The sequence below is a fragment of the Loxodonta africana genome, chromosome 23 (genome assembly GCF_030014295.1).
Source record: "Loxodonta africana isolate mLoxAfr1 chromosome 23, mLoxAfr1.hap2, whole genome shotgun sequence".
NCBI classification, from domain to species: Eukaryota; Metazoa; Chordata; class Mammalia; order Proboscidea; family Elephantidae; genus Loxodonta; species Loxodonta africana.
In genome coordinates this window covers 13836619-13860671 of record NC_087364.1, presented here as the reverse complement: position 1 = coordinate 13860671, position 24053 = coordinate 13836619, and the positions used below count along the sequence as shown (strand labels likewise).

At 38.2% G+C, this 24053-nt stretch overlaps 1 protein-coding gene across 2 annotated transcripts in view; it reads right to left on the bottom strand.

Moving 5' to 3' along the window:
- Positions 1-24053, bottom strand: part of NALCN (sodium leak channel, non-selective) — a 380765-nt gene that overhangs the window by 162786 nt on the left and 193926 nt on the right. For both annotated transcript variants that reach the window (XM_064275254.1, XM_064275255.1), the window contains one exon: positions 10555-10692. In XM_064275254.1, coding sequence (XP_064131324.1) covers positions 10555-10692 — 138 coding nt within the window. The remainder of the gene's footprint in view (positions 1-10554; positions 10693-24053) is intronic.

The window sequence follows — 24053 nt, the reverse complement described above, 5'->3', positions numbered from 1 at the left end:
TTCTTGGAAACCCTATGGGTCAGTTCTACTCTGTCCTATGGGGTCGCTTGAGTTGGAATCGACTTCATGGCAATGGGTTTGGTTTTTGGTTTGGTTATTATATAGGTAATATCTCACTACCTTATTTTTTAAAAAAATCTGTACATTCTATACATTACTCTTGGGAGAAAGAGAAAAAAAAAACCTTCTGAGGAGAAAGACAGAGAGACAGATTTGGGATGCTGCCTGTCTTTCTCTCTTCCATGGTAGGTAAGAGTTTGATTTTCATGGAAGGTGAGAGAAGACAAAATTCATTAAGGGAAAGCTTTTGGCTTCGCTAGGAAAAATGCTGAAGGGGCTTTGCAATAGCAAGCCACAAACTTACAGAACTGAGAACAAACCATTGGGAAGGATTTCTGATAACAAATTTATGAATAATATCAGAGAAAGTTTTAAGTTTTCTTCAAGCTATCATGGAAGCTAAGTTCACTCAACAAATACTTTCAAATGTTTTAGCTTCAGTATTTTATTTTTATTTTACTAACATGACAACCTGCTGGTGAAAACAGAAACTATAGTTAAAAATGTATGTGGCCTGAGGTTCCTTCTGAAAGTGTTTAGATGTGGACCTCCAGCTTGATCTATGTCACTCCCCGCTGCTCCCACCTTGTCCCCAGATCCTGAAGTGTAGGGCACTGCGATAAGGTGAGGACTTGGCCCACAGGGTGATGACTGGCCTGGGGCTTTAGCTGTGTCTTTGGGATGAAAATAGAAGATTGGGAGAAGGCAGGCTTAGTCTGCAGCTGATTGTGAAGAGGTGAGAATTACTTTGTAGTTCTTTTCTCACACTCTAATAAGTTGGCAATAACCACTGTGATGAAGTAGAAGTGAAGGCAGGGAGTCAGCTTGGTTTTCATTGTATTTAATCTACATTGCCAGTGAGATATTTTCTCCTATAAGCCCAGTGCCATACCGGATTGGACTGAGGGAGTGGGGAGTCTTGGGTGTCAGCCACCTACCAATAAATGGTACTGAAAGTCCTAAGAGTGGGTGACAAACCTTAATTCTGAAAAGAAGAGCCATTCATCAATACTCTGAGTGTTCTTGTTCATTTGTTTTATTTTTATAGAAAGTGGAAGTAGTGCTCACTGGTAATCCAAACCCATTACACTGACACAGGGATCTTATTTTTAGTCAATGTTTACCAACTACAAGTGCCATATGTGCTGTCTTCAAATGTGATTCACAGGTTTGCATTATAGTTTTATTAATATAGCAAAGACCTTTTACAGGTGATTGTCACATTGAATTACAAGAGCTTTATCACTTAGATGAAGCACTTTTACATTTACACATTGCTAGTCCTAAATTATGCAATCGACATGCTTTGCATTATTTATTTTTTAATATTTGTAATTATCTGTTATTTCAATTTACAATATGGCACATCATACTATATCGTGATTTTTTTTTTTAATGAAGCAATTTCAGGAGGAAAAAAGGCTAGTGATATATCCCTTCATTTTCTCCTGAACTTTGTTAAAGGACATGTACTCTCAACACAGTGGTTGATGCAACTCTTTACAAAAGAAATTCATACACATATTTTCATGCATTGGCTACTTGCTACTTTTAACAGGTCTATAGCATTCGATTATATATTAATGTATAACTCAAGTGTTTGTTCTACTTTGAAATATACAACTGATGTAATACAGCAGTCCCTTATTTTATGTTTGATAATGATACATCATGAAGCACCAGTTTCAATGAAAAAAGTGTAGAGTAACTACGAAAATATTGTGGGTATCTGATTATTTTCCTCAGATTATAATGTCCATTTCCAAAATTATTATTAGTACCTACAATGTATTCAATGGGAAAAGCATCACATATTAGGTCTCTGGGAAGCCTGGGAAGTCCCCCTGTTGAGATTTTTAGGGATGGCTTAACATATTGGTGGGCTTCTGACCCTCAGTTTAACGGATTTCAAAAGCATTTTTTCCATGTTCAATATGGCTCTCTGTTGTGTCTTAGCAGGTGTTCAGCTACTGCTCTGTCCCTTATGACTTCTCCTATATTTCCCTAACTCCTCCTTTTTCCTCCTTCAGCTCCTCACACCATCCTGAAAAAGCCCAGATTTGCCTAGAGCTAAGGGTGGCTCAGGGGTAGAATTCTCGCCTTCCGTGCAGGAGACAAGGGTTCAACAACCAGCCAGTGCAACTCATGTGCAGCCACCACGTGTCAGTGGAGGCTTGCCTGTTGCTATGATGCTGAACAGGTTTCAGCAGAGTTTCCAGACCAAGATGGATTAAGGAGAAAGGCCCGACAATCTACTTCTGAAAATCAGTCTGTGGAAACTCTATGGATCCCCATGGTACAATCGGTAACCAAGCACAGGGAGGGTGCAAGACCAGGCAACGTTTCCTTCAGTTGTGTATTGGGTCTTCATGACTTGGGGGTTGACTGAAGAGCAGCTAACAACAACAAGGGCTCTCTAGGTATTTTCTATGTTTAAGTTTTATACATTTAACCATAAACAGTGAAACTTGTTTTTCTTCCATGTACCCATAATACATATCAGTAAATTAAATAAATTACTGAAACAACTGTGTTCCCAAGTATCACTATTTCCTCTGATTTTGTTGTGACATAAACCATTCTGTCCAATACCTATGGTTCTCATTCTCTAAATAAGACTCACTTTGAAGTTTAGCATGATTCAGGCTTCTGAAATTTGTGGTTTATTTTTACGAGTGGGTGGCCTCATCGCTTCAGAATGGTTTTTCCTGGCTTTGAGAATGTCTGAATGTCTATTTTGCGTATGTAGTCATGCCCTTGCCCTACGCATCTTTCACATTTCATTTTCATTTGTTTTCACATAGTGTGTTTTTTACTATTTTCTTCTCCTTTTATACAGCTTCAAGATGGCCCTTTAGCTGAAATGTCACCCTTTAATCTTATTTCTTTCACTACTGTGAACTTTATTAATAATTTGATTTTCTAAAAGTTATTTTCAAGCATACAACAGAAGCACAGCAGGAATCTGGTCAGTAGCCCCTAATCTTTCTTTTTTCTTTTTACCATTTATAATCACACCATCCTGGGCTGTCTTGCAGCCTGCAGTTTGAAACAATTTCAATTTTTATATAGGTTAACAGAAAGTCAAATGTCATCATAGCAGTCCAAAATGGGGTATGTTCAACACAAACGCACTTTTAAATGAATTTTATAAAATCAAGGTATTTCATTTGTGTTTTGGAATGCCCATTTCTTGTCAGCAAAATATGACTATTCTCAGAAAGCTGCCATGACAGAGGCAAAATCAAGAGATTGCTGTGTTAATTTAAGCATTTCAAAGGTAACACAAAGACCATCCACAATGAATGCTTAATTACATTTTCTCTCTTTGGTGTTCACATCACAGGGCTTTCCACTGAAACAACAGTAAATGGAAAAACACTGAGGGAAAAAAAGGTCTTTCAACTGGTTAAGTCGTCTATACTCCTTATCCCCAAGTCACTGGCAAAACAGGGCGGGGGTGGGGTGGGGTGGTGCAGTCAGGACAGAAAGACAGACTACATGCCTAGTGGAAGAGAGGTATTTTAAAGAGACGGTAGATAATGGTTAGGAATATGCATTTACTCTTTTTTTTTTTCTACACTTAAGCTTGATTTTTATTGTAGGCTGACAAATTGGAACCCCCGGGGGCGATGAAATAGCCTGCTGTTTTTTATTCCAGAACAAGCTGTAGCAAAACGTGTTTTGCTACTTGGCACATGTCTGTCCCTGAGAAGACTAAACCAGGAAGTGATCAGGTTGTGTGGCCTCACTTAAAGTAAATTAAAAAAAAGTAAATTTAAAAGGCAAAATCAGAGCCTGTATATTTATAGATTTAAAAAAGATTATTATTATTATTATTATTTTTGGTGGGGGTTAGCATGCTTTGTAGTGTTTTGTATAAAAAGAAGTAAAAGATTTAACAAAAGTGCTCATTCATTTTAAGGTAAGTTAAAGACAGGATGATGGATAGAAATTTTTATCTTCTAATTGTTCAGTTTTTAAAGTCACAGGTCTATCACCTCCACACACGTCCACAAACCATTTCCAGTACTTTGCTGTCAATACTCTTACTATTTCACATCAGGACAGATCTGGAATGACTGGACGCTGCTGTTTACCATGTAGGCATTGATTACCTAGCAAGGGACAGCCATGCTCAGGCCGCTGTTATCCTTTACGTCATTAGGCCTTGAATCACAGGCTTTGTTTAGTTTACTTGGCCCTAATTCTGGACTAGCTGTTGGCTCTAAGAGAACAGGGATTAAGCCCTTTCCTCCTTTGACCAGGATCTAGACTAGTCCTTATACATAGTAGTAAAAAAACCCAGCTGCTGTCAAGCCAATTCCCACTCACAACGACCCCGTGTATGTCAGAGCAGAACTGTGCTCCGTAGGGTTTTCAATGGCTAATTTTTCAGAAGCAGGCTGCCAGGCCTTTCTTCTGAGGTAGAGCAGACTCAAGCCTCCCACCTTTTGGTTAGCATCCAAGCATATTAACCATCTACCCCACCCAGGTATGCCACATATAGCAGAAGTGCCTCAGTGAAAGTATGCTGAGTCAAATTGAGCTCATTTAATAGTAACTTAAAGTAACTGCCAGTCTAAGGATAAACAGGAAAAGAAAAATAATTGCTGCTCATGTTTTAAGCAAAATCTCCGTGAACTGGGAAACTGACTTCAGCACCTAGACTTTGGGAGAGTATAGAAGTGGCATTTCTTTACATTTATCTTAGTTACATAGTGGTTTCTTCTATTGAATTAATTAATTTTAGTTAAAAAATCTTTTATAAATGAAAATATCTGAATCGGTGATCTTTTTATTTTAGAATTCATAATCAGAGTAACTAAAATAATTCCAAACCTTTAAATTTCTTACATAAACCTAGTTGAGGAAAATCAGTAAGTTTTATTTAAACAGTCTATTAAATCTAGATCATACTATAAGGAATATTAGGTTGAGATGAGTTAAGGATGTAAATACGAAAGGCAAATATTTCAAACAATTAGAGGAAGATCTGTAAACCTATTGTCGACAAGTTGATTCCAACTCATAGTGACCCTATAGTGACCCTATAGGACAGAGTAGAACTGCCCCATGGGTTTCCAAGGAGCACCTGGTGGATGTAAACTGCCAGCCTTTTGGTTAGCAGCTGTAGGTCTTAACAACTGCGCCACCAGGGTTTCCTAGAGGAAGACAGAGGAGAATAATTTTATTACCTCAGAGTGGGAAAGAATTCCTTAAGCATGAGTCTAAAACAAATGTAGACTTTATAAGTAAATACTGATACTTTTGGCCACATCAAAATACAATGTCAAAAGACATCACAGAAAAATCTGAATAACAAAATACTGCTTAGGAGAGAGTATGTGCAGTATGTATAGTAGAAAGGAGCCCTGGTGGCGCATGGTTAAAGGCTCAGGCTGCTAACCCAAAGGCTCGCAGTTTGACTCTACCAGCCGCTCCTTGGAAACCCTATGGGGCAGTTCCACCCTGTCCTATAGGTTTTCTATGAGTCAGAGTCGACTCGACGGCAATGGTATAGTAGAAAAGGGAATAGTATCCAGAACATACATAGTTATTCCTCACGTATCAACTATCTAGTTATCCAACATTTCACAATTGTAAAAAATCTACTGTCTGATTATCTTACACATTAACAATGTACATCTGGCAGTAATGAACACTAAGGTGAGAGGTAAGGGTAACGCCAGCTGTGGTGGTTAAGGTTGTGTGGCAACTTGGCTGGGCCATTATTTTCAGTGGTTTGGCAGTTATGTAATGATATAGTCATCTTCCATTTTGTGATCTGATGTGGTCATCCTCCATTTTTGCATAACACTGGTTTTCACATAATGACCTGGTCTTTGGAACCTAACCACGTCATTAAGTGAGGAGTGGGTGTATACCATTCTTTCAAATGAATTTAAAAAACATAAACCAGCCTTTAGAAAAATAGGTAAAGCATCTGATCAGACATGTCACAAAAAGCAAAATGGCCAGTAAGCATATGAAAAGGTGCTCCCTTGTTGATAACTATGGAAATGTATGTTAAAGCAAAGTGATACTACTATTCACCCGTAAGTTTGGCAATATCTTAAAAGTCCGACAATTTCAAGCAGAAGTGAAAATGTGAAGACACAGGAATTCTCAGCCACTGCGCTTGGGAGAGTACATTAGTGTAGTTTCCCTGTAGAGCAGGGATCTGCAAATTTTTTCTTAAAAATCCAGACGGTAAGTATATTAGGCTTTGAGGGCTAAGAGGCAAAATCAGCCCTATTATGGGGGTACTTACCTACCCATTTAAAATGTAATCTTTTATAAGTAAATTTAAATTCTTAGCTCACAGGCTGTCCAAATAGAGGTGGTGGTCTGGATTGGATGTGTGGGACATAGCTTGCAGACCCTTGCTGCAGAGCGATTTGGGTACCATCCAGGACCCAGTGATTCTACTTTCAGGCATACATCTTGGAGAAGCTGTCACTGAGGGGAACACAGCGTCACGCACACACATATTAATTTCAGCATTATAAGAGTAAAACGTTGGGAAACTACCTAATCATCCATCAGGAGGGGAATAGATAGATAAACAAACATGGCATATTCGATCAGTGGAAAACTATGTAACAGTTAAAAACCGGACCGAATTAGCCATATGTGTGTTAAGATAAGCGCATCTCTGGGTGGTGCAAACAGTTAACACAATTGCCTGAGAACCGAAAGGGTGGAAGTGTGAGTCCAACCAGACATATCTCGGAAGAAATGTCCCAACTGCTTCCAAAAATCTGCCGCTGGAAACCTTATGGACCACAGTTCTATTCTGACACACATGGGGTTGCTGCTGTCAGCCGAAGCTGACTCAATGCCAACTGGTTTGGCTTTTTCTTTTTTTGGTATTAAGATAAAAAGATCTCCGAAACGGTATTTGGTGAAAAACTTAACTGCAGATTATATGTAGAGTTTGATACCATTTATTCTGAAAATCACTGCTTCTTATGATTTTAAGGAGAGGCGTGCACAGTCAAATATAACTGGGGATCAACATAGAGGAAGAACATACAGAGAGAGGCAGCGCACATCACACCTCTCCCCAGGGGTGGCCATAAAGACTAAGCACACTGGACTAAGGATTCTCAAACTAAAAAATGAATATTAATCCTAAAAATTAATAGTTGAAAAATGTATTTAGATGACATCCTTAAATTCAAAATGCTATTTTTTATGGACACATAAATGTGTGGGAAACCATTGAATTTTCCTGATTTTAAGATGTATTTTTATTTTTTCACATTTTAATGACTAAAATTGGGATGCATTTTATGATCTGTGTGCATAGTTTAATTATCGGTAGGTTTTTTTTCACTGAATGTTGCACAAAATAAAAGCCTTTTTTTATAACGTCAAATTTGACGAAACACACTTTAAAAAATGGACGATGGATTCAAATCAAATTCATCATGATCCTTGCCTGGGGAAAGGGTGTGAGGAGGAAAAGAAAGAAGAAGGGAATGAGGAGAATTGATCCAGGAAGAGTCATGAATGATACTTCATGTTGATCAATGATGCTTTATCTCTATAGACGAAAGGCACCTGCACTAACACAATTCATTAATTCATTAATGCATTAATTCATTAATGCGTAGCTTTAATTGCACACTTCATCTCATTTAAGCTTAGAAGAACTTTGTTTTGGTGACAGCGATTTTCATCCTCTTCTACCGTGGGTGGAAACCCTGGTGGTGCAGTGGTTAAGTGCTACAACTGTTAACCAAGAGGTCAGCAGTTCAAATCCACCAGGCGCTCCTTGGAACTCTATGGGGCAGTTCTACTCTGTCCTATAGGGTCACTATGAGTTGGAATCGACTCGACGGCACTGGGTTATTTGGTATACCATGGATACAACATCCTCAAGAGTATAAGCTTAACTCACACATGCACATGGCAACCTTGGACATCAGGTGCCATGGGCACTATTAGCCTCATTTTCAGATATAACACAGCATAGAGATCAAGAAGGTTACCTACTTCTTCCAGTGGCATATATCTAGTGGCCAGTAGAGCTAGAATCTGAGTCTAGAGTTTGGGGCTCCAAGTCTGTCTTCTTGTACTATACCCAATTTACCAAACTACTCTTGTTGACATGGAGACTGTTCAATTCTCAATTGACTTACAGATTAAAAAAAAAAAAAAAATTCACCAACTAACAACCGATATCAATTTTTAGCTGCAACTTACAACTCTTTCTTAAAAATTACAGTGAAAAAAAGTATAATGTGTATTTTGGGCAGATTATTTAAATCAGTAAGATGAAGAGGTGGAAGTGGACATGGTTTTCAAGCTGTGCTCTGTAGATTCCTAAAGACTCAGATGAACTTCAGGACGCCTTGGATGTGTTTAAGCAGTCTGTAATAAATGCCATAGTTTTGGTCCAATAATAAAGATTGAAACAAGGCCCAAGAAGGCTATGTTCCAGTTTTAATAACATATTTTATTACATTAGTGTTCTCCGTAGAATTTAATTTTGGAAAAAATATTATTTTGCTAAGTAATTTGCTAGGCTAGATCGTTGTTATTTTTTGTCGCCACTCTCATATTTTGTGATTCTCTGACTTAAGAATCAAATCTTTATCTGAATGTGAAAAATCTTTAATAAAGGTAGCAAGAAATTACAAAGTTTTGATAGAAAAATGAGTAGATCAATTATTCCTATACATTCATGATTTTCAGTAAAATCTATCCTACAACTGATCCACAATCAATAGTCTCCAAATTATTTAGTAATATGGAGTAACTTAAACACACCCCTGTTGCCATCAAGTCTATCTGGATTCAGAGTGACCCTATAGGACAGAGTAGAACTGCTTCATAGGGTTTCCAAGGAGCAGCTGGTGGATTTGAACAGTTGACCTTTTGGTTAACAGCTGAGCTCTTAACCACTGCGCCAGCAGGGCTCCACATAGTTGGTGCTTAATAAACATCAGTGAAATGGATGAATGAATGAATGACATAAACTTGGTCCTGGAAGAGAGGATGCAGAGACCCTGGGCTAAGTACACTACAAATACTGGCAAGCACCAGCATTGTCAAACCTATCTCAGAAAGTCAGGCCTTCATTCCCATTGCCCAATGTTCTTTCCTTTTGTGAACATTTTTACAGTCAACCACGTGTAAAAAATGCTAACACTGTTTATACATGATTCAACTGTTTGAAGCCAGAACATTACACTACATAACAGTATTTCCCCATCACCTTTTTGTGTCTTAGTTTTTAAAAAACTTCCCACAGCAAATGTAATCTCTAGCTTAACAAATTTCGTTCCTCAAGTAGTTTCCTGATTCATAGATATTTAGATCTGGAAGGCACCTTAAAGATCATAGGTAATCTGTTTTATCTTATGACCCTTGGGTAGACTTGATGAAGACATTTCCAGTGATAATCTTAAGCTTCATCATCTAAGGAAGCAGCAATAAGTAGTTAAAAGGCTAGAATTTGAAATCAGACGGAACTTAGGATGTTCTGGCTCTCACATTTACACTCTATGGGACAATGGGTAAATTACTTAACTCACCTGAGCCTTGGTTTCATCATCTGTAAAATGGGAATGTTACCTAACACGGTTGTTGTGAATAAAATTTGTAAAAAAATTTTCCACTCCATAAATAATAGCAGTTGTTATTATTTCATGTGTTCCTGATAAAGGGTAACATTTTGGGTCTTTAACTTGGAGCTTTTAATATAATATTAGAGTTTAAGTTTGCTTCTTATATATGAACATGTTTACTAAATGGAGATATACATTTGACATTGCAGAGACCTTAGAATAACATCCCTTAGTATATCATAGGCCACACTGTATAACTTTCTTTACCCACTCCTTCTAACAGAAATACATTGAAAAAAGCCTGCTTGTGTTACAGAAGTCAATTTTTCCTGGATTTTTATATTCAGTTATATGGTGCTATTATAATATTTGCAGCTATGTTTTGTTTTTTTCTTTCCTCCCGTGTGTTTCTTTCGGTTGCACGTAGCACAAAAGCACTGTGCTGATTTCTAATTAACTGACAACACCCCGAAGTCTCCAGCTTCTGCCTTCAGTTTAATTACAGCTGTGAAGAGGAGGTAGTAAAATTGAAGAGAGTGCCTCTACGTGATAAAAAATAATAATAATGAAGTTCTGCTTTGATCCTTAGATCATATGGGGTGTGAATGTTTAGCGATGGTTAAATTGGTATGTGAATATGGGATTTCAGCTTTGTTTCATCTTGTTTTCTTTCATATAAACACTTGTACCTGATGAAGGACAACTTCTCACTTAACAAATCTGTATGTAATCTAGTTCCTCACGTAGTTCTTTGATTCATAAAATATAGAACTGCAAGGGACGCTGGACTACTTTCACTCAACTGGACTACTCTGCATTTGTCCCCTGGCTATAACTGACAAAGCCACATATCTGTTGATGCTTGCACCCTTACGGATTCCAAGATAAAATCGAAAATAAATACTAAACTCACCAGAGTGGCAAAGAGATGATAGAGAATGAAATAGATGGCAACAACAGGCGCCCACATATGCCCCACAGCATTTAAAGTTTGGTCCATGACGTCTACCCATCCTTCCTGGGTAAGGATCTGGAACATGGACATAAATGCCTATAGAGGAAAAGAAAGGAGGTATTAAACACCAGATACAGGCTTTCATGCAGTTTAAAATCACTACGTGGTATTTCCAGTTTAGAGTATATTTGGTAGTGGGTATCACAGTGTAGTGAAGACTCTGAGCTTCATATTATTGGTTATTATCTGATTGATCAGGGCAAGAATACAGTCTTAAGTCAATAAATGGGAAAGGGCTGAGAACAAAGATCCTAAAAAACTTGATATTTAACTATTCAGTGTGGAAAACTAAAACAATGGCCCTGAATTAAAATTAGCCTTGTCGGTAGTAAATACTACTGAGGAAATTTGAAAAAATTCAGGATCTTTGCATATTTGCCTTAAAAAAAATTCTTTTAAGCAAGCTATTTAACATTTCTAATTGATTACTGTATATTCTTGCCTCTATGAGAAACTTGTTTTTATAGTGAATTACATTTCATTGTCTAAAGGCATACAAGAGAAAAATAACCTTAATTTTATTTTTATAGCACCCATGTAACAAATTCAGTTATATTTAAAACATGTGACTCTTTAGAAGAGAAGTATTTCTAAATGACATTGCCACGCCAAGCAACTTAATAAACACGAACACATTTTTCATGATCTTTTTTTCAAGGCACAGAATCATGACCACGTTGGAATCCAAGAACAAACAACTGAAGCATTCCAACAAAAACCAGTGAAGCTAAAAGTCTCATACTCTTTTTGCAAAGATCTTCAGTGAGATGAATTATTACATATTTTTTCTTGATATATGTGCATCTCTGACTCCTGTGTCCTGTACACACTGATGGTCAATAAATGTTTCTTAATGAGAATTATGATGGTGACTAGTGACTCTAAAAGAAAGGTCTTTATAGGCTATAGTACATTAAAAACATAAGTTGAATTCCCAGGTGTTGGAATTCTAAGAAATAAAGCCCAAGATAATATAAAGATGGACTCGGCTCAAGATAAAATCCTTTTTACAGCGATAGGATCTTAGAGTCAAAAGGGGCCCTAAGGATAATCTAATTAAATTTTTTTAAAGATTAGGAAAACGAGACTCAAAGATGATACGTGATTAGCCCAAAGTCACCCTATTAACTTGTGGCACTATTAGAAGTAGCACATCAAGGCATCATGGCTCCAGAGTAAGGACTTTCCCAAGTACTGCATCCTGTATTCATTGAGGGCTCAGATCTACCCCTTACTAGGCCAGATCACACAGTAAGCTCACCTAGTGTCAGTTTCCTTCACGAGGGATCCTTAAGTTAACTTTTTCAGAAGTACCACATTTCAACGCTCAGCACATAGTGGACCCATTTGAACAAAGGGCAATTAATTATTAAATGAATCTCCAGCTAAGTAGGAGACAAGTTATTCCACTTACCCTTTGTCCATCTTGTGAAACACTTAACTTCTTCAGTTAAATTTCCTACATTCTGACTATCCTACAGAGTGTTTGGTTCAGGAAAGCATGAGGCATGTTATTATTGAGACTTGACCTCAGTATCACCAGGAACAATGTAATACTTTCCTTGCCAGGATGTTAAAGAGAAAGTCACTGTATACACACACACACACACACACACACACACACACACACATTAGCTCTAACTCATTTTAAAAATGCCTCAGGGAACTTTTCAACACGTCATTTAACCTCGTAAGTATACTAGAACTTATTATTGAGGGCAATTATTTTTTTCCCTGTATTTTTTCTGCTGAATATTTATTATATCCAAAGGCAAGGAGCACACATTCCAAATACGATTCCCATAAAAATTTTAGACTGCTGTGTTTTCAACAAAGATGTCACCAGTGTGAAATTGTGTCTAGGCTAACCATCGACAGCAGCAGGTGAAGAATCAAAACACCTACTAGCTTAAATGGAATATCACTGGACAGGCATTTCTTTTCCTAAAAGTTACAGAAAAGCTTGTGTCTAAGGCCAGCAAATTTATTCTTGGTACCTAGAGACCAGAAATTCATGGATGCCCTTCAGCTACCTTGGGCACAAACCAACTTAATTTGTTTTCATCTACTGCATTGCCTTTCATGAACACTCAGTTATCATGCGTTCGGTAAGTGCCCAGGAGTGTGGAGCTATGGGATAGCAACCTGTTGTTCTGAGATAAGCAATGTGGGCAAGAACACTGGGGTCCTCTATTCTTTTCAGAGTCTCAGATGGAAGAAAAAAAATCTCATTTCCGCACAGGAGCTCAGCTACCTGAAATTTCATATTGTGAGATGCTGTGAATTATATCTGAGAGCAAAGCTTTCTATTACAATGAAATTTGTGTTTATAGTTGCTCACATGAATAAGCAATGGACAATGGAAGGTAATACCACAGAACACTTCTATTATAGGCTGAAAATTAGTGTCCTGCTTGAAAGGTGCCTTATCAGTTGCGATTTTATCCAGAAATAGAAATTCAAATGGTAGTTTGCTTCAGATTGTGAATCAAGTATGCTTCCTGATTTACATTATCCATAGGGTCTGTGTTCCTTGGAGGAACTGCTTAGCTTGTTTATTCAAACTATAATTACGAGTGGCTACTAAAGGCCTGAAGTATTGGGAATTGAGATAAGACATGGTTTCTTCTCTTAAGAAATTTATAATCAAATATAGATGGTAAAAGAAAAAATAGGATCAATGCTAGAGGTCCTAATACATGCCATTAACAGTATACAAACCATAACTAACAACACACAAACTCCAAAAGATGGGCTAGGTAACTTGGATCTTCTAAAAATGAAACACTTATGCTCATCAAAAGACTTCACCAAAAGAGTAAAAAGAGAACCTACAGACTGGGAAAAAATTTTTGGCTATGACAAATCCCACAGAAGTCTAATCTCTAAAATCTACAGGAAAATCCAGTACTCCTACAACAAAAAGACAAATAATCCAATTGAAAAAATGGGCAAAGTAAATGAACAGACACTTCAAAGACATTCAAGCGGCTAACAGAGACACAAGGAAATGCTTGTGATCACTAGCCATTAGAGAAATGCAAATCAAAACCACAGTGAGATACCATTTCACCCCAGCATTACTGGCACAAATCAAGAAAACAGGAAATAACAAATGTTGGAGAGGCTACGGGGAGACTGGAACTCTTATGCACTGTTGGTGGGAATGCAAAATGATACGACCAATTTGGAAAACAGTATGGCACTTCCTTAGAAAGCCAGAAATAGAAATATCATATGATCCAGCAATCCCATTCCTAAGAGCCATCACACAAATAGACATATGCACACCCAAGTTCATTGCAGCATTGTTCACAATAGGAAAAAGATGGCAACAACCTAGATGCCCATCAGCAGATGAATGGATAAACAAACTATGGTACATACACACCATAGACTACCATGCAATGATAAAGAACAATGATGAATCTGCGAAGCACCTCACAACATGGTTGAATCTGGAGGGCATTATGCTGAGTGAAATAAGTCAATCACAAAAGGACAAATACTGTATGAGACCACTACTATATAAACTCATGAAAAGATTTACACACAAAAACAATCTTTGATGGTTACGAGGGAGGGGTGGGGATGGAAAAACACTAAATAGACAATGGATAAGTGGTAACTTTGGTGAAGGGTAGGACAGTACACAATGCTGGGGAGGCCAGCACAACTTGTCCATGGCAAGGCCATGGAGGCTGCTGTAGGGGCCATGGTCTTAGAAAATGTCTAGTTCAGTTGGGTAACATAGTTTATAAAGAAATTGTTCTACATTCTACTTTAGTGAGTAGCATCTGGGATCTTGAAAACCTGTGAGTGGCAATCTGTTTCAGTCATCTAGTGCTGCTATAACAGAAATACCACAAGTGGATGGCTTTAACAAAGAGAAATTTATTTTCTCACAGTCTAGTAGGCTAGAAGGCCAAAATCAGGGTGTCAGCTCCAGGGGAATTCTTTCTCTCTCTGTTGGCTCTGGAGGAAGGTCCTTCTTATCTATCTTCCCCTGGACTAGGAGATTCCCCGAGCAGGAACCCCGGGTCCAAAGGATGCACTCTGCTCCCAGTGCTTCTTTCTTGGTGGTATGAGGTCCCCCTGTCTCTCTGCTCACTTGTCTCTTTTATATCCCAAAGAGATTGGCTTAAGACACTATCTAACCTTGCATATCTCATCAATATAACTGCCACAACCCAGAACTGCCACTAGTACATCTCATTTCATCATAGTGTTAGGATTTACAACATATAGGAAAATCACATAAAATGGTGGAAAATCACATAAAATGGTGGACAATCACATAAGACTGAGAATCATGGCCCAGCTAAGTTGACAGATTTTTTGGGGGACATGATTCAATCCATGAAATCATCTAAGATAATCCACTGGTCTCATCTTATCTAGAGGAAGGGAGAATGAAGGAAACCAAAGACACAATGGAAAGATTAATCCAAGGGATTGATGGACCACAACTACCACAGCCTCCACTGAACTGAGTCCAGCACAACTGGATGATGCCCAACTGCCACCACCGACTGCTCTGACAGGGATCACAATGGAGGGTCCCAGACAGAGCTGGAGAAAAATGTAGAACATATCCTAAATCACACACACACACAAAGACCAGGCTTACTGGCCTGACAGATACTGAAGAAATCCTGAGAGTATGGCCCCCAGATACCCTTTTAGCTCAGTAATGAAGTCACTCCTGAGGTTCACCCTTCAGCCAGGGATTAGACAGGCCCATAAAACAAAATGAGACTAAAGGGGCACACCAGCCCAGGGGCAAGGACTAGAAAGCAGGAGGGTACAGGAAAGCTGGTAATAGGGAACCCAAATCTGAGAAGGGAGAGTGTTGATATGTCAAGGGGTTGTTAACCAATGTCATAAGATAATATGTGTACTAAATCTTCAATGAGAAGCTAGTTTGTTATGTAAACCTTCATCTAAAGTACAATAGTAAAAACAAATTTATAATCAAGAGAGGAAGACAGAGATGTACAAGATAAATTTTAACAAAAGGAAGAATAAAAACTGTGGTGTGTAAGAAAAAAAAAAAAGAGAAATATGTTAAAATTACCAAGGGGTAACAGACCAATTTATTCCTCTTGGGTGTGTCAAGAACAGTTTTGGGAAACTGATGGCCATTGCCCTGTACCATGAAGGTAAATAGAATTTCAAGGATGGAGAGGGTGGATATGAACAAAGCCATGGAGAAAGTTGTTTCATCTCTCTGAACTACTTGATCTTATACCATTTTCCTATTGTCTTGACTATCTTTTTCCTTGTTGATTTCCACCAGCCTTTTATAAATAAAAAAAAAACAAAACTTTTATTTTATCTGTCATACATGTTTGACATATTTTTTTCCAATCCATTTATGGTCTTTTTGAAAACATAAATTTTAAATTTCTAGGTAGTCTAATTTATCATTCTTTTCATTTAAGCTGTTTTATTTTGCATAAAGACTTCTGCTATATATAAATTCACCCATGTTTTCATCTAGTAGTTTTACAGCATCATTACTTTATGATGTTTAAATAAATCTAAACATGGAGTTTATTTTGGTATAAGGAATGAAACAGAAATTAGTCTTCATTTTTTCTTTTCAATAGCTGATCAGTGATTTAGGACAATATAACTTGATAATCCATGTTTTCTTTACTATTTGAACTATTCCCTTTATCACATATCAAATACCCCAATGCTTTTGGCTCTATTTCTAGAGTTTTCATTCTTTTCCATTAATCTATTTCATCTCCAAATTTCCTAGTAACTGTATATTTTAATAACTGATAGGGTTACTAGACCCCCCACATAGCATTTTATTTTCAGAATTTTCTTATTTATTTTAAATACATTTATTCCCCATGCCCTGATCACAATTCTGCTGTTTTTCTGATCTGGATAACACTAGATTAATTCGAGAAAAACTGATATTGTTCCCAAGTTGTCCTCCAATCTAGGAGAAAGGCTTATATTGTTAAGTCTTTGTTCATTACGCGGACCAAAGATTTTCTCTTAGATAGTTTCTGCTTATTTCTTTTTAGCCTCATTCTTAATATCATTTTTCAAAATTTTAATCAAGGTGATGCAATATGATTGAAACATTTAATAGTAGAGAAACATTTTGTTGGGTTTCTTAATAAATGAGAAGCAACAATCTCATGCTTAGCTATCCTGGTCCCACTTCCCGGAGGCCACCATTTTAGTCGTTTTTGTTTTCAGTTCTCATTGTGCTCATTTATAGTTCTAGTCAGCATTTCTTGATTTATCCACTTTAGACATAGACCTCTGGTGTGATATGTAAAGATTTAGTTCAGGTACAGCATGACTCCCCGCTTCTCTCAACCACTCCCACATTCTCTACTTAGATCTTGACTTCTTGTTCCACAGACTTCTGACAGAATGGCTTGACACCTCACTGAGTATCAGCACTGGCACCCATCCCTCTGCCTCTCCTCTCCCTTTCATTTCATGTCTCTGGTCATGTGTACCTTTGTCTCCTCAAGCTTGATCATACTTACGTTACTGTGTTTCAGTCACAACTGGGTTTTCCACAATCGCCAACAAGATGATAATCAATAGACTGACAGTCAATGTGTTGACTATGAAAATATTGTTACTGTTGAGCCAGGTGATGTTCTAACATTATACTTCTTTTTTCTAGGCTCCAGTGTTTTGGTCTCGGAAGGTAAATGTTCAAGGTTAAATGGAGTCCCCTTTTTACTTCCAACTAATTGCTTAAAACTGGCCCAGTTTATTTCACATTATCTGAACTTAATTTTATGTGTCAACTTGGCTAGGCTATACTGCCCAGTCATTTGGTCAAATACTAGTCTAGATGTTAGTATGAAGGTAGTTTGTAGATGTGTATTAACATTTAAAATATGTTGATGCTAAGTAAAACAAAGTAACCTTGATATTGTAAGTGAGCCTCATCCAGTCAACTGAAGGTCTTAAGAACAAAAACAGGTTTCTGAGAAGAAATTCTGCCTCAAGACCATAACACAGATATCCTGTGGCGTTATTCCAGACCATGGCATGGCCTACGGATTTTGGACCCAAGACAGTCAGCTTCTAGCTTGTTGACACACCAGTTTTGGACATGCCAGCTCCCACAACTGCATGAGCCAGTTCCTTAAGCCTGGAGCCACAATGGTTAAGCACTCAGCTGCTAACTGAAAGGTTGGCAGTTTGAACCCACTCAGCAACTTCACAGGAGAAAGACTCGGCAATCTGTTCCTATAAAGAGTACAGCCTAAAAAACCCTATGGAGGCAGTTCTACTTGTCACATGGGGTCGCTATGAGTAGAAACAGACTCAACAGCAACTAAGAACAACAAAACAGCCCCCACAACCACATGGGCCAATGTCTTAGAACAAATTTCTCTCTCTTTTGTTTTTCTGGAAAAACTCAATGCAGGTTTGTTATACAATTTCTGTTTTGTTTTTGCTGAGATTTTCTGATTGTTTTTCACTTATCCCATTGGGAAAAGAAATATGTGCTTTCTCCTTCTATTCCCAATAGCCTCCAGATTCTTCCACATTTTATCTGTTGTTTGGAATAGATTCCATTCTTATTCTCCCATAGAAATTTTTCTTGGAGCCTTTAATTACCCAGATATCATTTGACTCTTACTCTCATAGATATTTTTCTTAGAGTCCTCTCAGTACCTGTTCTAATTTGGACTAACTGCTTTCTAGAACTGCTCCAAGTTGTCAAAATGTCCATGTTTTTAACTTTCTTATCTGGAACTTTTATTCTCTCCAATATAATGTCACAGAATGTTCCCAGAATCTTGCCCCAGTTAGGAGAGTCCCCTTTCAATCTGTCAGCTAGATTTTCTTCTCTGTGTTTGTGGAGAGGGGTTTGTAGGGAGAGAAGTATGAGCTGAAGCAGTGGGCAGTTATGTTGGCTTCAGATAGTTCTCTGATTCAGAGAGATTCCTGAAATCTTTATTTCAGCCACAGCCAATCAACCCCAAATGTCCACTTCCTCAACACCCCCAGTCTCTCATCAGCCATCGTTTTCACTCTATTGTCTGCTGTTGAGGGCAAACACAAGTCAAGCTAGTTGGTTTTGGCTTTCAGTGAGGGGAGAGGATAATCCCTGGAGTTTTGCTCCTGGATCTCCTGTCTCGTTGAGGTTTCTGTTTTCTTTTTTCCTCTTCATACTTTTATTATGCTCATTTTTTTGTTTATTGTGGGAGATAATCAGCTTTCAGAAATCATAATCATTCTGCTGTCACTCCCAAGCATTCTTATCAGCTGGGAAAAATAAAAATGGTAAGACCTAGCAGTTTGGCTTACCTCTGGAGAAATGGGCTGGAACGAGGGGCTTCTATACTTGAGGGGTTTTCATCTCTTTGTAGGGCTCAGCATAGCCCTCAGCTCTGAGTTTCTCCAAATTATTTCATTTCAACTTCCTCTGGGAGGCAGGTTTAAGGGGTGATCCTAGAGTGTTCTCTCTCTGTCCCTCATTCCCAATCTCTCTGGAAGGTGCTATTCAAAGATGACTGCATAAAACGTGGTCCTTCTTTTGTGTTGTTGATAATCATTTTTCCATGCTGATAATTATTTCATTCATTTCCTTAGGTTTTAGAGTCTGTGAGTTTGGTCTACTTTGCTACTTTACCCCTGAAGTTCAAACCTATAGGTTTAAATAAGGGTAAGTAATTTTATTTATAAGCACCCGTTTCTTTCTTTCTTTTTTCTAATAACAGAATCATGTATTAAACGTCATCACTATGCAAGTCAATCACTGTATGTACTACAGGTGCCTGACTATATTCAATTAAACCAAAGATGGGCAGTTAATCTGAGAATGAGCCAGCTGCATGTAAGGTAAACTGGAACAAATAATTCTGCCCCACCAGGAAAGAACTAGATCCATGAAAATGAATCTCTCCAATGAGCTTCCAATGGAAACTATAGAGAAAAAACACGTTGTTAGCAGTAAGATCCGGAGTTGAAGGAATGGAGGAAAACTGGCCATGCCATTGGATAGGAGTGAAAAGGGGTCATTATGAACATGCTGATGTTACAAAGGAAGCAAATTTCTGAACAAATAGAAGTTAAGTGGGAATAAAAATGCGTTGAATAAAGACACTGCAGTGGTTTTCACTGAATAGAGAAGAAAAATTTTTGAAAGTCACTAGCTTAGTGAGTCACTGTTTCTAATTGGCATGTAGCATATTCCCTAGGGAGTTCTGGTGGTGAAGCGGTTAAGAAACCAGCTGCTAGTCAAAAGGTCAGCAGTTTGAATCCACCAGCCGCTCCTTAGAAACCCTATGGGGCAGTTCTACTCCGTCCTATGGGGTCACTATGAGACGGAATCGACTTAACAGCAACAGTTTTTTTTTTTTTTTTTTTTAATACTTCTTGGGTATGTGGAGCAAAGCAAAGGGTGAGAACCAGATTAAAGGGTGAGAACCATGAGAGTAGAGGGTAAAACCCACAAGAGTAGAGTGTGGAGAAGTGAGCTGTTACAGGGATGATGCAGAAGAAAACGTACCCAGGAGCAGAGAACAAGAGCCTTTGAGTGACCACAAGAGCCAGAGACTGAAGTATACAGCCACATATTCACTGCCTGTCCTTCTCTGGCTCCTTTGCTCTTTTCCATTACATGTTGCAGAGCCCTGGGACAGGCCTCAAATATCTTTTCTCTCAATACTCACTAACTAGTTGCTTTCTCCCATTCTAATGCCTCCAAATACTGTCTATATACTGATGACTCCCCCATTTGTATTTTCTAGACCCACTTTCAGAATCAAATACCCAATTCCATAGCTCCACTTGGATGACTAACAGGAATCTCAAATCTTATAAATCCAAAATTAAGCTCTTGATACCCCACTCCCCAAACCTGTTCTTCTAGCAGTCCTTCTCATCTCAGAGAATGACAAACCCATTCTTGAAGTTACTCAGGCCAACAACCTTATCCCTCCTCCTTTCTTCACATTCTGAATCCAATCTGTCAGGAGATCCTATTGAATCCAACCTTTGTTCTTGGTCTCAGTTTCACATTTATCCCTGATACTTCTTGAGATTTTCTCCACTAAACCAGTTTAAATAGTTTCCTCCTAAATGGCCCTGCATTTTCGTGCCTTCCTTTCGGGTTATAAACCAAGGCTGCGGCAAGGGTAGGAAAATATCTCCCAGATCACACATCCATGGAGGTCACCAAGGGCTCAAGATATATTGTTGGTAACAGAAGCAGGGTCAGCAATGGCAGGAAATTGTTTTCTTTCTCAAGGGTCCAACGATCCATTTCTCACCCCAAATGTCTTTCTGAAAGACTTGATTGCTCTGTAAAGGCAAAACAAGGGTAGCTCCCTGTGCTTTAACACATAGGCTGAAAGTGTTTTTCTGGAGCCTACAAAGTAGTTCTTAGCCCTTTATTAAAAAAAATATCATGGATGCCCTTTGATAATTTAATGGCTCAGCAGCATGTTTCAAGTTTTTAGTATGTAGAGATATTAATTTAAAATAGGTTAAAAAAAAACAAAGAGTTAGACAATTAAAAAAAATATGGTGGGTAAATACCTTAGTTTTTTTTTTTTTTTTTAAATACATGTTGTTGTTTTCTGCTGTTGAGTCAATTCCAGCTTATAGCAACCCTATGCACAACAGAACAAAACACTGCCTGGTCCTGCACCATCCTTACACTCATTTCTGTTTGAGCCCATTGTCACTGCCACTGTGTCAATCCATCTCGTTGAGGATCTTCCTCTTTTTTGCTGGCTTTCTACCAAGCATGATGTCCTCCTCCAGTGACTGGTTCCTCCTGATAATACGTCCAAAGTACATGAGACGAAGTATTGCCATTCTCACTTGGAAGGAGCATTCTGGCTGTACTTCTTCTAAGATGGATTTGTTTCTCTGGCAGTCCATGGTATATTCACTGTTCTTTGCCAACACCATAATTCAAAGGCATCAATTCTTCCTCGGTCTTCTTTATTCCTTGTCCAGCTTTTGCATGCAAATGAGGTAACTGAAAATACCATGGCTTGGTAACATACACATTAAAAATGTAACATGTGGTGAAAAATACAACTCTCACTGTCCATGTACAACTCACACTTTATAATACAAGTATTTTAGTCATCTAGCGCTGTGCTGCTGTAACAGAAATACCATAAGCAGATGGCTTAAACAAACAGAAGTTTATTCTCTCACAGTCTAGTAGGCTAGAAGTCTAGGTTCAGGGCATCAGCTCCAGGGGAAAGCTTTCTTTGTCGGCATTGGAGGAAGGTCATTGTCATCAATCTTCCCCTGGACTAGGAGCTTCTCTGTGCAGGAACCCTGAGTCCAAAGGACGTGCTCTGCTCCCAGGGCTGCTTTCTTGATGGTATGAGTTCCCCATCTCTCTGCTTGCTCCTTTCTTTTATATCTCAAAAGAGAGTGGCTCAAGATACAATCCAATCTTGTAGGTGGAGTTCTGCCTCATTAACATAACTGCCGCCTATCCCACTTCATTAACAACATAGAGGTAGGATTTATAACACATAGGAAAATCACATCAGATGAAAAAATGGTGGACAATCACACAATACTGGGAATCATGGCCTAGCTGAATTGATATACATATTTTGGGGGGACACAATTCAATCCATGACAATAAGTTAAATTGATTTTCTTTAGCTGGTTTCAAGAATACTCATCTACAAAGAATTTGCTTTCAAAATGAAGTCCTCTTGACAACTTATATAGTAGCTCAGCCTTTTTATTTGGTGTGTCCCCGTCCTATCTTACTACCAGACAGTCCTAAAATAGAAGATTTGCCTTGGTGGCATTCTCTGGAGTGCAAAAGGGACACCTCCCTTGGTTTTAATTGCCCTAATTATTTGCCTACTCGATCTTGGTGTTTCTTTTTCCTTCTCAAACAGCTATAATTTGTAGAGCAGTTTTATCTTCTGAAAAATCCACTGACCTCCTGATCCTTTAATAGTTTGAAGTATAGTTCCTATTCTTTTATATAAAAAGTAGTCAATTATTCAAATGGTTCAGTATTTAAAATTATATCAATATAGAGTAAATGTACCTAACTAATCTTATGGTCAAATTTCTGAAAAGTACACTGGTTGACAAAATTATGACTGACAAGATCAAGGTTTTATGGAGAATTAGGGGTGGGGAAAAACTAATAAAAATGGCATTAAGTGTTCTTAAAAACCCACTGTGTATAAAACTCCAAGAGCTACTACTTCCAAAACAAAATAATTGTTTGTTTGGTGTTACAAATCAGCTCTAGTGGGTAATGTTTCTCTGGATTCATTGTTTTTTTCCATTAGTTCAGGGAACATTTCTATAGCATCATGGTCTGTTGAGGCTGACTGTCCCACAAATTTTATGAGGTACATTCTGTACTTTTTTTTTTTTTCTGTACTTTTGTTAAAAGCCACTCTTACTGGCTTTTAAATATAATGTTTTTATAACTTGCATTTTCCATTGTGTCATTTTAGCAGATCTTAGCAGAATGTAATTGCGTGGCTTTTTCATACATTAGCCTCATACGTAACAACAACAAAAAAATATATATATATGCATAAAATAATGAGCACTTTCTTCTAAGCATATATTAAAAAGATGGAGTGTAAACAAATCTGTTTTCTCTTTATTCTGTCAGTATTATATACATGTCCACATAATCTGCTGGAGCTTTTTTTTTTCTTTGGAAAACCCAGTGGCGTAGTGGTTAAGTGCTATGGCTGCTAGCCAAAGGGTCAGCAGTTTGAATCCACCAGGCATCCCTTGGAAACTCTACGGGGCAGTTCTACTCTGTCCCATAGGGTTGCTATGGGTCAGAATAGACTCGATGGCAATAGGTTTGGTTTTGGTTTTAACCATGGCTAAACCAAATTGTACGTAAATAAAAATACTGTGAACTGGAAATTTGGAATAAAAACATAGTACTGCAAGGTTAACGCCATTGGCAGCGGCCCTTTCTTTATATCAAATCCCTCCTTATCTGGTTAGATGGAATTCCACTATGAGTCGGGATCGACTCGGCAGCAATGGGTATCATTTCAGTTAGTCTCTTCCCAGTCCCCAAACTCCTTCATTTCTATCTTTTGGTTCTCAGAAAAAATGCCAACTCTAGGTGAATCTGGAGAGACTCTGTCTCACATACTTTGGACATGTTATCAGGAGGGGTCAGTCCCTGAAGAAGGACATCATGCTAGGTAATGGTCTGCGAAAAAGAGGACGACCCTTAATGAGATGAATTGACACAGTGGCTGCAACAATGGGCTCAAGCATAACAATGGTTGTGAGGATGGCGAGGGACTGGGCAGTGTTTCGTTCTGTTGTACACAGGGTCTCTATGAGTTGGAACTGATTCAACTGCACCTAACAACAACAACAGGTGAATCTAATTCTCCATGGCTACACCTAGC